General features: G+C 37.0%; 7 protein-coding genes across 7 annotated transcripts; 4 read left to right on the top strand and 3 right to left on the bottom strand.

Moving 5' to 3' along the window:
* Positions 1-66: 66 nt before the first annotated feature.
* RHIMIDRAFT_249819 (SecY protein) lies at positions 67-1,570 on the top strand (the record flags this gene model as incomplete). Its single annotated transcript, XM_023610662.1, has 3 exons — positions 67-105; positions 160-439; positions 489-1,570. 3 exons carry the CDS (start codon positions 67-69, stop codon positions 1,568-1,570), a joined length of 1,401 nt encoding a protein of 466 aa, XP_023468618.1.
* A 978-nt stretch (positions 1,571-2,548) lies between these two features.
* RHIMIDRAFT_249818 (uncharacterized protein) lies at positions 2,549-3,209 on the top strand (the record flags this gene model as incomplete). Its single annotated transcript, XM_023610661.1, has 4 exons — positions 2,549-2,666; positions 2,696-2,791; positions 2,901-2,976; positions 3,041-3,209. The coding sequence occupies 4 exons, from the start codon at positions 2,549-2,551 to the stop codon at positions 3,207-3,209; spliced, it is 459 nt and encodes a 152-aa protein (XP_023468617.1).
* A 1,101-nt stretch (positions 3,210-4,310) lies between these two features.
* RHIMIDRAFT_213325 (chitin deacetylase 1) lies at positions 4,311-6,166 on the bottom strand. Its single transcript, XM_023607246.1, has 3 exons — positions 5,624-6,166; positions 5,297-5,572; positions 4,311-5,214 (listed from the first exon to the last, which is right to left on the bottom strand). Exons 1-3 carry the CDS (start codon positions 6,071-6,073, stop codon positions 4,690-4,692), a joined length of 1,251 nt encoding a protein of 416 aa, XP_023468616.1. The 5' UTR covers positions 6,074-6,166; the 3' UTR covers positions 4,311-4,689.
* Positions 6,167-8,658: 2,492 nt separating this feature from the next.
* On the bottom strand, positions 8,659-9,295 carry RHIMIDRAFT_276669 (HSP20-like chaperone). The gene has a single exon (XM_023612640.1). The coding sequence runs from the start codon at positions 9,246-9,248 to the stop codon at positions 8,697-8,699; it is 552 nt and encodes a 183-aa protein (XP_023468615.1). The 5' UTR covers positions 9,249-9,295; the 3' UTR covers positions 8,659-8,696.
* Positions 9,296-10,099: 804 nt separating this feature from the next.
* RHIMIDRAFT_276668 (uncharacterized protein) lies at positions 10,100-10,934 on the bottom strand. Its single transcript, XM_023612639.1, has one exon. The coding sequence runs from the start codon at positions 10,882-10,884 to the stop codon at positions 10,273-10,275; it is 612 nt and encodes a 203-aa protein (XP_023468614.1). The 5' UTR covers positions 10,885-10,934; the 3' UTR covers positions 10,100-10,272.
* Positions 10,935-10,962: 28 nt separating this feature from the next.
* Positions 10,963-12,296, top strand: RHIMIDRAFT_224651 (uncharacterized protein). Its single transcript, XM_023607510.1, has 4 exons — positions 10,963-11,444; positions 11,502-11,607; positions 11,657-11,799; positions 11,858-12,296. The coding sequence occupies exons 1-4, from the start codon at positions 11,198-11,200 to the stop codon at positions 12,181-12,183; spliced, it is 822 nt and encodes a 273-aa protein (XP_023468613.1). The 5' UTR covers positions 10,963-11,197; the 3' UTR covers positions 12,184-12,296.
* RHIMIDRAFT_276663 (pseudouridine synthase) lies at positions 12,286-13,752 on the top strand. The gene is made up of 2 exons (XM_023612638.1): positions 12,286-12,617; positions 12,665-13,752. Exons 1-2 carry the CDS (start codon positions 12,421-12,423, stop codon positions 13,344-13,346), a joined length of 879 nt encoding a protein of 292 aa, XP_023468612.1. The 5' UTR covers positions 12,286-12,420; the 3' UTR covers positions 13,347-13,752.
* The last annotated feature ends 83 nt before the right edge of the window (positions 13,753-13,835 follow it).

Below are 13,835 nucleotides of genomic sequence, written 5' to 3'. Positions count from 1 at the left end.
TACTTTATTAGAAAGAATACTTATATCCCTACTCTAGTCAGGGTACTTTCTCTCTTTAAGCCTTTTATGGCTCTACTTCCTGATATTGCCCCACCTGATCGAAAGGTAATATGCTCAGATGATGAAGAATGACAGCTCACTCAATGCATCATCCAACAGGTGCCATTTTATGAAAGAATAGTTTATACTGGTGTGGCTCTTTTAGCCTACATGGTCATGTCTCAATTACCTCTTTATGGAATCAAATCATCAGATTCATCTGATCCTCTCTATTGGTTACGTACTGTCTTGGCTTCTAACCGAGGTACTCTCACCGAACTTGGTGTTCTCCCTATTCTTACTTCTGGTATGATCATGCAATTCTTGGCTGCTGCCAATTTCTTCCGTGTTGACTTCAGTTTGAGACAAGACCGCGCCTTGTTTTCTGGTGCTCAAAAGTGTAAGAAAGTATAGAAAAGAAAAAAGATATGTATTAAACATCGCTCTAGTGTTTGCTATCTTGATTGCTGCCTCACAGGCCGTTCTTCTTGTCCTTGCTGGCCACTATGGAAACCCCAGTGATATTGGAACTGTCGGAAGCGCTCTTTTAGTTTTACAACTTGTTTCTTCTTCTGTCGTCATCTTACTCTTGGATGAATTGCTTCAAAAGGGTTATGGCTTGGGTTCTGGTATCAACATCTTTATTGCTGCTAGTGTCAGTCAAAATGTATTTTGGAAGCTCTTGTCATTCTCTTCTGTTGCAACTTATCGTGGTAGTGAGTATGAAGGTGCCATTGTTTCCGTATTCCATCTCTTGGGATCTCGTAGCAGCAAGACTCGTGCACTCAAGGATGCCTTTTATCGCCCTGATCTTCCTAACGCTATGAGCGCTATTGCTACCATCGCGATGTTTGCATTCACTACCTATCTCTTAGGTTTCCGTGTTGAATTGTCCGTCAAGTCCAACCGTATGCGTAGCCAGCGTGCAAGTTATCCTATCAGACTCTTCTATACATCTGCCATGCCAGTCATCCTCCAGTCTGCCTTATATGCCAATGTGTTACTTGTCTCTTACTTACTTTACACTTATTTTGAAAACAACTTGCTTGTTCATGTTCTTGGTGTCTGGGGAACCTTTGACGACAGTGGCCTTCTTGCTCCTGTGGGTGGTATTGCATACTATCTTTCTGCTCCTCATGGCTTGATCGATGCTGTCTTCCACCCTATTCATACCCTGATCTATGCTGCACTCACGATCATCACCTGTGCCTATCTGTCAAAGCTGTGGACTGACATTTCTGGCTGTTCTTCTCGCGATGTAGCTAAAAAACTCAAAGATCAACAAGTTACCATTGCCGGCTACCGTGACATCTCGATGTATAAGGAACTCAATCGTGTCATCCTTCCTGCTGCCTCTGTTGGTGGTGCCACATTAGCCCTCATGTCTGCCACAGCCGATATTCTTGGATGTATTGGTACTGGTTCAGGCATCCTAATCAGTGTTTTAGTTATTTTCGAATTCTTTGAAATGTTTGCTAGAGAGCAAATGGAAGGCAATTTGTCTATGGACAATATGATGTCTGCTCAATAGATGTCTAGAATATATAATACAGCGTTTGAAATGCCCACTCTCCTTCAAACGTATTTTTATTATAAAGAGCTTCTCTTTATATATATAATATGTATACATTTTCTCTTTTTTTTTGAAAAGTAATTCTCCTTTCCCTTTGTATATTTAATAAAAAAAGTCGCTTATACAATCATGTCGACCTAGACTTTGTGCTCTTTTAGTATTGTTGCTTGCATTCACCTCCTACTATTATTCCCGTTCATTAAAACCCACATTGTCCTCAGACTTACAAGTAACTCTTTGTGATAATATAAAAGTAGTAATAGACAATAAGATACAGTAAGACTGAATTAATCCTTTTTATTGATAAAGAGTGGTTCTTATTTATACTATTCAAGCTTATTGTGGAATTATAGTTGACATGAGTCTAACAGTTGTTCTGGGGTAAAGTAGCTTAAGGGCTTTCTAGTTTTACTACTATGACATCTGAATCAAGAAATGATGCTATGTACTAGTAAGTGTTATTGTAAGGGTAATTTCCTTAGTTTCAATAAGCGTGAACTATGTCCGGATATGACACTCTTACACACTCTGACATGTTTATATAAATTGTTATAATAACTCTAGTATAATCTTGCAGTAGAGCATATATTCTAGTTTATATTCTTCTATCGTATTTTATGGGAATAAGGAGAAGAGTGTTGACAACAATCATATACAACATTATATGTTAAAAAAAAACCTGCAGCGTTTACGCGTGTTTTTTAAAGGCACCAAAATCAAGAACAAGGATAGAGTCAGGTCGTCTAGTGGAGAAAAAAGTCGTATATATCATGAAAACTGATGATCAAGGTATATAATGCTTTAAAAGTGGAGTGTTTGATCAAAAGAAAAGAAAAGAACCTAATACACCGTGTTAACGTTAGGTTTATAGTATTTTTAGCGAAAAACATTGGGAAATTACCAATGTCGATATGAAAGGTTCATAAGAAGGTTAAGATGGATGATTTTGATGTATTGGAGTACGTCCAGAAAAAAAAATTCAACCTACACATTAAACGAAGGACTCGAGAGAAATCTTCAAAATATGATAACCTGTTTGAGATCTCGTTCGTTGGTAGAATCTGTTTTTGTCTCACCAAAAAGTCTGGCTAAGGGCTCCATTGTATCAAGGGGCATGGGTCAATACTGAGAAAGAATTAAAACAGATGAAACTTGATAGTTGGGCTGGCAGCACACAGAGTAAGTTTTAGAAAAATGGGAGTGTTTGGAGAAAGACGAAGAGGGATTATGGCACGGCAAATTAACTCTTGGTTTAGTATGGCATTTTTGACATATCTGTCGTCGACAGAAAAAAAAGTATGTCTTATCGTTATCGATTACACCACTCTTTCAGCAGAGCCTTCTGACGTCCTGGAGTTGGTCAAGTACGTTTTGTAGTAGCATAATTCTTCATTTTATTGCAAACACACAAACTAACGCCTCTCATAGAAGCCATAAATATTTAGAATACATTGCGGTAGATCGCCTGAAAGAAGCTAGAAAGTATGAGGTGTACAGACGTATTGATACACTTCAGTCACCCGATTGTATGGAGTGCTTTGACTGTCATAGTGATGCCCTCATAGATCTATTCAAAAGCACACATGTGTATCCATAAAAATTGTTGTTGTGAATAAAAAAAGGGCATTTGGTAGAACAATATACAATGAATAGTAGCGTTACAAAGTCTTTAATTTGATTCCATGCTTACAAAACGCCTGCCCCAATTTTTATTTCTTTTTTCGAATACGTTTCTTCATTTTATTTATTAGTTCTAAACCATTAGCCTTAGTAGTGATTTTATTCTTATCGTTTCTTTAAACGTCCTTTCTAACTGTTATCATTGAAGGCTTTAGTTATTGTCAATAGCAAACCAACTCAAACATAAGTACAATGGAAACAACAACAACAGTAATGATTATGCGTACGCAAACATCGCTGTCATATATCTTTGTTGATACAATATGTTAGCATCATATCGTTCACCAGCTTTTCTGGTGACTCTGGCACTATTATCGCTACTGATAACGCTGAGACGAGATTCATCACTCCAAATGACGCTAGCCACTGTTCAACCACTGGGTAGCCCCAGTGTAGCCTTTTCTTCATGTGCTCTTCTGTCAATGCAGGCTTTTGAGCAGCAAAGTAAGAACCACACTCCATCCTCTTTAAACCGCCAGTAGCAATCTGCTTACAGGCCTTTACATCTACTTTATTCAATCCTAGTTTCAGACGGTCGTATGTTACGAATGGGTCATCTCGTACTGTCCTCGTAAGGAGTGTCTGTGATCTCTCATTGATTTTTATGTATTCCATTTTTTGCCGTGGTTAGTAGAGATGGTTCAGTCTTTTTTATTCTATCAGAAGTGTTTTGTACTGTTGATTTAGCCAAGTTGACTATGTTTGCAATTTCGTCATAGGAATGCTCTACTTTTCCAAGGTAAACACTACCCCCCCCCAATACTCTCTTTTTTCTCATGGTTGATAAGGACCATGTTCTTTAGTTGGTATGTTTTCAGCTGACCATGGATACTTAATAAAAACTGAAGTCAAAATTGTATTGTATCCTTTTATAAACTTGTTTATTTTTCAATATTCTATCAAGTGTGAAAGCCCATTATGAGCCGCTTATATCTCTAAACTAGGTATTTTCATAATAAACTTGCATAATATTGACAACTAAAAAAAAGAAGGGGGAAATGGTACAACAATGTGTCATGGGGGAGGAAGAATTTTGTCGTGTATGCATAAACTCGTGTATCGAGATGTTTTACTAACCTGCTCACATATTTTTTCAAATAACCGAAGTTACGGAGACCACCTTTTTTTATATATACAACAATACATCCTCTCTCTTTCTCTTACATTACAACGAAATGTTACACGATCATACTGCGATCAATTTACTATTAGACGACATGCATGTTGTGTTGATCCAGGAGAATAAGGATTTTATACATTTTCTAAAAAAGGAATAAAAAATGTGCTTTAAAAAAATATAGAAAGGGGGGGAATACATGCTACGAGAAGGTTTACATCAAGTCAAAGTTTTAATACATTATTAGATTTTTGTTATATTAAGGGTGTATAGACCGCTTTTAGGCGAGAACCAAGAGACCAAAAAGAGCAGCAATGAAGAGAGAGCTGTTGATGGCAACAGAGTTACCGGCACTCTTGGCAGCAGCAGATTGAGTAGAAGCACCAGAAGCAGGAGCACCAGAGGCACCAGGAGCAACAGAGCTGTTACTAGAAGAGCTACCACCAATGGCTTGAGCAAAAGTAGGGAAAGTAACGGTTGATTCTTGGTAAGGGTTGGTGATGTTCATACAGGTAGCGACATCCAAGACATGCTTGTAAGCCTTCTTGATTTCGGGGTAGTGTTGCATGAAGAAGTCCATGGTCATGTTGTTGATTTCGTGAGACAAAACGATGTTACCGGAGCTAGCAAAGGTACCGTTAGAACCCATCTTGATGAAGGACTGGTAGTTATCATTGACAGTTTGAGTGGTGACACCAGCGACAGTGTTGGCAGCCCAATCGTCGGTATCCAAGTTCCAAAGAATAGCAGTCAAGTTCAATTGAGTGGCGATCCAACGAACACGGTCATCAATATCACCTTGGGCCTATAAATAAAAAGAAAAAAAAAATTAGGGTTCATGTGCTACGGTTATATAAATGTGTGTACGGGAAAAAAAAGAAACTTACAGGACGCCAGTATTTAGGAGTAACACCAGTGACAAGCTTAATAGCCTTTTGAGTGAAGTAAAGTTCAGCAAGAACTTCTTCGTTAGTCAAGGTAGTCATTAATCTGTGAGACCAAGTGTGGCCAGCGAGATGGTGACCGTCCTTGACACCACGTTGAGCACCATAAGGCCAGTTCATGACGTTGGAACCAATGTAGAACATGGAGGCCTTCAGCTTGTTTTGTTCAAGATAGTCATAGAAGGCATTATGAGAACAGTTGGGTCCATCATCAAAAGTCTAAATGAAACAATTAGAAGAACGCAAAAGTGCAAAGATAAAAATAGTTACCAAGCCCCAGACATCGGGTTCAGGACAAGCGTAGATGTCAGCGTTGATACCAGAAGTCTTAGGAGTCTTACAGGTAGTGCTGGACCACCAACAAGCAGGATCAGTAGCAGTGTCGTAACCGGTCATATCAAGACCACCGGCAGCAGTGAGCTTTCTGACGGGGAAGTTGGGAGCCTTTGACCAGTCAATAGAATTGTACAATGCTTGGAATTCAGCGCTCTTGTTCATTCCGTTAGAGGTAGCGATTTCCCAAGAATTGGGCCAGTCAGCCTTGTTCCAAGCGACAGGAGATTGATAGGCAGTACATTCTTCAGTAGGGTTATAAGAAGTAGTTTGAGGGATCTTGGGAATATCAATTTTAGTAGGATCAACAGAACTGGTGTAGTTGGTTGTAGCAGCGTTGACACTAGCGAAAGCAATAGCTGAAATGATGGCACCTTTCCAAACCATGATTGTTGAATGAGAGTAAGGGAATCTAATAAAAAAAAGGGGGAAAGATAAAGGAAGGTTGTTTTAAAAAAGAAAGAAAAAAAGAGAGGAAGAAAAGAGGAAAGAAATAGTCAGTGAACCCTAAATCAAATTATAGATCTGGACAACAAACACATCATGCCACAAGGAAAGTTACTGTAACTTCTTTTTCCATAAAAAGAATAACTGTTGCCTAAAAAAGTTTTTTAAAGTAACCCCTTTATAAATTAGGAATAGTCACTTTTTATTTATAGACAATCGGGACAAAGATCATAGGCCATTTGTAATAGAGTAACATGCAACCAATGATTAGTTGTAGTCTAACTAATTAATATATAAGCTTGTTCTATTTTTATTAAGTCAGATATTATGTCTAATACCGGACTCTATTTGTTACTAGATCTGTCACTAGCTGTCTTTACTGCTCTTCTCTAGAAAATAGTGAGCTTGATCTCTAGGCAAATTGATCGTCAAAGGTAAATGCGGGATCTGGGTGGTACTGGTACTAAAATGTTCATTTCTCCTTCGTTAAAAGAAAAAGCACGTTCATAATTAACTTGGTGTCACCATGGTTTTAACCGGGAATGTAACTCATCATTAGCAAAATAAAACAACTTGGTCAAGTTTTACTTTACAATCTCTCCTTTCCTTACCCATCATTTGACAAGCGGTCGACCAGATATGGCTATTTTACTTATGAAAATGCACTTGATTTCTATCCTGTAAAGATAAAGTTGCCAAGGCTAACAATGGTTGCCATAACCACGCTTTGTGCCGTCTACTCCGCGCAGGTGAACATACAAATCTCGAATTTTCTGAATCTCCAAGTAATAATTTGATGTTATTCATAGAAACAAGGATTCTAAGCCAACCTTCATGTTACACCCACTCACGTCATTACAGATAAGATCATTCTAGCTCACAAAAGTATCAAGAACGCCTTGACTGTATTCTCCTCGTCAAAAGCTCATCGAGTAACTGTTCCGAGAAATAGAGCTGATCATATCAAAGCTGTTAGCTGCGTACATTATTCCTTTTTAACAACTGAAGAAGTGGAAGAGGAAAGGGGAGTACAATCGGTCTTCACCGGCTGTGGTTTATGGATCGACACCATAAACCATGTTCTACTCATGCTTAGCAAGTTTTTTATTTTTTGATTCAAATAGTCTAACTTTGAAAGGTCAAAGAGAATGCATTTTGAATTATGGATCTTGTGACGCTCAAATAAGTTATTTTAAATAGCTAATTAATTGCTGCTACTATTCTTTTTTTTTTTACATCTCATGCCTGTTATTTTTGCGTAACTTTCCTTTCTATAGTTAGATAATCGTTAAGCAACAGTGCAATTCAATGCTTACTATATGAAATGTTTGTCCGGGCAAGCGGTAAAGAGCGCCGCACACTGAGCCATTCTGCTTCCAGGAAAATTTGAACCATTTGGTAAGGGCTCAGATTAGAAATTTGTAACTTTACAGTTCCGGGAAACAAAAGAAAAGGCGCTGATTTTAAATTGAAAAACGCTTTTTTAACTACAGCGGTAAAAACCTTAGCCCTAAAAAGGTAAACCACGTTTGTTAAGGTGATTGTTCTACAGTGTTTAAGTCCTTAAAATATCATATGCTTAGAATACGCCATTTAATTTTCTTGCAGAAAACAATATGAATACTCCTATTGTACCAGAGAAAAGTGTATTTCAATCACAGCAAGTTGGTTTTTCTTGAAGTTAATTTGCACCTTGTGTTTAGCTTCGTTGCAACAGGTTAAGAACAAACAGAATAGCAGAAGACCGTAGGAGACAACTATTATAAGTGTATTTAAAAACATCAACATGACTAAAATAAACTTCAACCACCACAAAGACATGTTTGGTGCTCTTGCAATGCTCAAAACAATAGCGGATGAAATAAAATATACTTCTCTTGATTACTTTCAGAAGGTAAAAATCTTACTTGTCCACGCCGCAGATAAATTCATATTGTTATGTTGAATTTTGAAAAACGTCATCTTCATTTTATTCTTTCTCCTTTTCCATTCGCAGAGGACAAGATAAAGCTTTGGCCTTTGTCCTTTAACGAAAACATCTTTTACTTTTGGAGAGAAGATGTTTTGATCATTAAGCCTGACTTTTAAGACAAGAAGGAACTCCTTCAACAAGCAATCAGGTTTTATTGGTCCGGCTAATGGTACATTCATTCTCTATTTTCTAGCGAGATACATGTCCTCTCCTTCTTGCTTCTACTGATTTATAAGTGAATGTTGCTAAAGATGATATTAAAATAAGCAAGCTACAGATTACTTTTTTTTTGAAATAAAAACCATTAGAATGTATGCTATGAAACTGATCGCTGCGTATAATTTGAACAGCTTCTTAATCATTTATAATATACGAGCTTTGTCATGAAGATATTATTTGTAGCCATTGACATATAGAATATGAAACGTTGAACACAATCCACTTTGATATATTTTCTGCAGACTTTGGCTGTATGGGCAGACATAAACACAGCACCATCAGGGAAAAAGGCATGGACAAATATGAAACAAGAAAAATAAAATGACAAGGCATGATTTTTATTACAAAGAATAGGTTTATATATCCTCTATTTTAGTCTATTTGAATACGCCTTGTCTCTTTATTTGCCTTGGGAATGATGACCTTTAAGACGCCATTTTCGTAGCTTGCTTTAATTTCTTCAGACTTGATAGAAACAGGGAACGAAAAGGATCTTTGGAAGTTACCAGAGACTCGTTCATTTACCCACCATTTGGGTGTAATAGGGGTAGACGTAGCGCTATTACCATTCACAGTAGTGGTCTCTGTAGATGAAGTGGTTTCTGCGGACACCTCTTTGCTTTCTTCAGCAGCTTTACTCTCTGAAGCAGCAGAAGATTCTTGATGAGTAGAACCACGTAACTGGAGTGTATTGTCGTCTATGAGTTCAATGTGGATATCTTTCTTGTCATAACCAGGTAATTCAGAGCGTAGCTCAAAGGCTTCTTCTGTTTCAATCAAGTCTGTTGCGGGCTGACGAGCAAAAGATCTTGCAGGAATAGCAGAACGACGAGCCACATGGTAGAACACAGGTTCTTCTAATAAGGCAAAGGCACGGTTAAAGTCACGGAGTGCTTCAGAAAAAAATCGATGAGAGAGAGACATTGGTAAAGTTGTTTTATTTGATACGGGACCCTTTCAAGTTTTTTTTTTTTCACCTTTTTATACACAAATCACTCGGAGCGGGTTTATTCCATATTAGGATCATTATAAATCTTTTTGCTTCTAGCAGATTCTTGTAATTGCTTTGTCTTTCCATTTCTTTCTAGCATTTTACCTTTAGTTCATTTTGATTGGTCCGTAAATGCGAAAACTGTGCTGAAAGAGGGTGAACAATGAGTCAATTCTTTATTACGGCTGCGGATGTTCATCCTGTTGTTGCCGATATGTGTTCAGCTGAATTCTGCATTCGTTTGTTTGTTTTTGATATAATAATAAAGAATAGAAAGGATTTACAGGATTAAGCTCAAATAGACTTCTTGTCACATTTAATACGTATGTATAGCTCAGCAAGAAGTGTGCTCGCAGTCGTTGCTACGGAAAAACCGGAGATTTCCCCTATGACAAAGCAAAGAAAAAAAATGCGTAGTACGATTTGGATAATGCCCCCCTGAAATGTAGCTCACGGGATGTTTATACGTATTTGTGAGTTTTAGTCACAAAAGTAGGTTTGAATGAAGAATGAACAGTGTGAACAAAGGAACGGGAAAACGTCGGGAAGAGGATGGAATGATTTGTTATGCCAGTCTCCCTTTTATCCATAACGCCCTACGTCTTTCTTGATGACATATGATAATAAATGTTGTCAATGCAAATTAAAGAGAAAGGCAAGATATATAGAAAGATCGTATAAAGAAAAACCATGTTAATCACACATCCAAAGTAATATTTGGTGAGAAAAATGCTACATGAAAGAGAAAGAGGGTTTCTTTTTCTCACGATAGCCACCAACATGGTAGGATTTCTTTATTAAATCAACATTTTATATATACACAAAAAAAAAGGGAGAAAAAGAAAAGACGGATGAAGCTTAAATGCCCCTTTTATACATTATCAAGTTGCTATAACTATACACAAATGAGAAGAGAAAGAGAAAAAAAAAAACAAGAGCAAATAGATAAAATATACATTATTTTTCCACACTCTCGGGTGAGAATATGGGCGGTAAATTGCGATCCCAAGGTGGTCGTTCTATGAGATCTAGCAGAGATCGATTATGGTTATTCCCACTGGTACATGTCCTGCATTCATGCGTGAATCGTGTGAGTATCCGAGATGATAACTGTGGTGAGCTGTTTGGGGTGACTAGCAGCACACTGGCTCTTTCTGTACTCAGTTGAACATCCAAATCTAAACTTGGTAGAGTATGTTTTGAAGGTGATAATGGCGGTGAGTTAATGGGTGTAGGTGTAGGAAGAAATAAGGATGGTCTGGATTCATAATGTTTTTCTTTCTTCTTTTTATTTTTTGGATACATGTGTGTACGAGTATGACGAGAGAGTTCATCAGAACGAGAGAATCTCTTACTGCAGCCTAAATATGTGCACGGATGAGGTTTTTCTCCAGTATGAGTTCTAATGTGACGATTCAGGTGCTCTAATCGATAGAATGATTTAGGACACATAGAACATTGGTGATGTCTAGAAGGCTTGTTGGTGTGCATCTTATCAAAGGCAGGTATAGGATACTTTGCTTTATTTGTGGATAGATTGACCAAACAATGAGCCGCTTCTATTTCCATAAAGAAGAAGAATAAAAGGAGAGAAAGAGAAAAAGAAAAAAAAGAAGGAAAAGGTCATATATTTATATTTAAGGGAATACCTGATTTAGTTTACCTAATCATAGTCATTTATGTTCTTAGCATTTCTCACGTACACGCATTTATAACATATAGTTAATCTCTCTTAACGCGCGTGTAATGACCGATATGGTTTATGCGTAACTGTAAAAAAGTGTGGGAAAGATTATGCTTCTTTTGACTGGTCTAAGCCACCTTGAGATGATATTCATCCACATATGCACACAAAAAGTAAAACTTTCTTTTCTTGATAAAGATGGTGGCTAATTTTGAGATCTTTAGCAGAATTCAACCTCATGAATACTTGAAGAAGTTTCTAAATGAAAAAGTGAGACCAGATGGAAGAGTTCTTGAACAGTTCAGAAAAACTATGATTACAAAAAACGCCATATCAACAGCCAATGCAAGTGCAATGGTTCGATTAGGAGGCACCACTGTTGTCTGCGGTATCAAAGCAGAAGTGAGTGAACCCAAGATGAGCACACCTGGTCAGGGATATTTGGGTACATAATGCAACTTGTATACAGCCCTAATGACATCTAATCATATTTTCTTTTCAGTGCCTAATGTCGAGTTATCACCCTTATGTTCTTCCAAGTTTAAAGCAGGACCACCTTCTGAAAAAGCACAGGTATTATCAGAACTTATCCATCAACTTTACACAAAGTATGTAAACAATAATAAATATACAAAATGTTGTCTAACTCGCTTCTAGATCAAATGTGTTTCCTCTAGAGAAATTATGCATTGAGGAAGGAAAGGCGGTATGGGTATTGTATGCAGATATCGTATGTTTAAACTATGATGGGAATGTACTGGATGCAAGCTTACTGGCATTATCGATTGCATTAAGAGACTGTAACATCAAATAAGTGTGTGTGCTTATCATATGAATTCATGCTTTTATTGTTTATAGTGAAATTACCAAAAGCAGAAGTAACTCCTTCAATGATAGTAGAAGCAGATCCTAATGAGTTCAATGATCCTATTGAACTATCAAGATTCCCTGTCCCATCCACATTTTGCGTGTTTAATAATCCAGATGTTATATTAGCAGATCCTAATGATACAGAAGAAATACTCACCAAGGAGACAATTACGATTATCATGGATTTAGATTATAATATTTGTAGAACATATAAAACTGGAGGAAATACAGTCAGCATAGAACAACTGAAATATTGCATCAAAAAGTCAAAAGAGAGAGTAGACGAGATAAGGCAACTGATCAGTTCAGCGTAAAATATACACCAAGCATACACACACACACATTGGATATAAATAAAATAAACTTCTTGGCCTTAAAACTTGTATCTTAATGACTCCTTTTTTTTTCCCATCGTACACACTCTTGCATATATCAATGACATAAACTAAGGGGTGTTCTAGATATATCTTTTCTGTGTGTAATAAGTATTTACACAGTTTGAAAGTCTCACGGATTTATTTCTATTTTTTATTTTTTACTCCTGTCAAAAAATGCCATGTACTTTTTATAGATCTAACAGATGTCTTTCAACATTTTCAACCATTCGTTCTCTACTCGGAAACTTCTTACAGTCTAAAAATAAACAACTACCAAAGGTTAATTTACAAGATACGACAATAAGAAAGCCAAAAAAGAAAGTAGCTGTCATGGTAGGCTTCAACGGTTCTAAGTATTATGGAATGCAGTTGTAAATATTGATCAAGGCATAAAGAAAGATAAACTAATATGTATTAGTCAGGACAATGTTGTCAGTATAGAAAGAACTTTATTCGAAGCATTCTGTAAAATAGACGCCATATCTAAACAGAATTCATTGCACCCCTCAAAAGTTCAGTTTCATCGTGCGGCTCGAACGGATAAAGGCGTACATGCTGCCTGTAATGTTGTATCTTTAAAGATCATTCCTGATCCTTGTTTTATAGAAAAAGCAAATAGTGTCTTGCCTTCAGATATACGATTATGGGGTATGTATGAACATATACATGCTTTACCTGTATTTATCTCTTCATTAGGATATGTGGAGACAACCAAAGGATTTAATGCCAAGAACCAGTGTGATTCACGTATTTATGAATACTTATTGCCTACATATGCATTAAGAGAAAAACAGACAAACATTGTTCTTAAGGAGCAACCAGGCGCACCTACTGATATTATGGTGCGTATGGGGGATAATCATGGTGATGAACGATACGTTACCATGACAAATCCTTCAATTCTCTCAAACTATCGTGTAAATCAAGAGAGGCTTGACAAATTTAGTGAAGCCATGTCCATGTTTAAGGGTACACATGACTTTCATAATTATACCTTATCCAAGGTCATTGGCAAAAGAGATACAAGAAGACATATAAGAAACATCGAAGTAAGAGAAGTTGCCCATGTTGAGGCTCAATTTAAAGTGAATTCTACTTAGGTCAGTAAGCCAAAGATGATTCAGGGAAGGGAGTGGATAAGTGTTAAGCTTCATGGGAATTCATTTATACTTCATCAGATCCGTAAAATGATTTGTAAGATAGCAATGATACATGAAGTAACTTGAGTGACTTACATATGATAGCTATGGCCTTGCTTTGTGTTCATGTAGATGCACCAATTTCACTTATTGAAGAAAGCTTTGGACCTCAAAGATGGAGTATTCCTAAAGCACCAGCACTAGGTCTCTTGTTGGAACAACCCGTATTTGAATACTATAATCAGAAAGTGACGAAAGAAGGAATCAGAGATCCAATTGATATTGAGCGTTATAGACCAGTTATAGACAAATTTAAACAAGATCATATATATTCTTTTATCATTCATCAAGAGCATCAAAGAAATGTGTAAGTGGTTGCTTACCAATGCGTGGCTATGTATTAACTTGTTCGTTTAAAGCTTTGAAAAGTTCTTGATCAATTCAGACGTT

The sequence above is a fragment of the Rhizopus microsporus genome (assembly GCF_002708625.1).
Source record: "Rhizopus microsporus ATCC 52813 unplaced genomic scaffold scaffold_4, whole genome shotgun sequence".
NCBI lineage: Eukaryota > Fungi > Mucoromycota > Mucoromycetes > Mucorales > Rhizopodaceae > Rhizopus > Rhizopus microsporus.
Note: the sequence above shows the minus strand (reverse complement) of the source record. Positions and strands in the feature narration are given on the sequence as shown.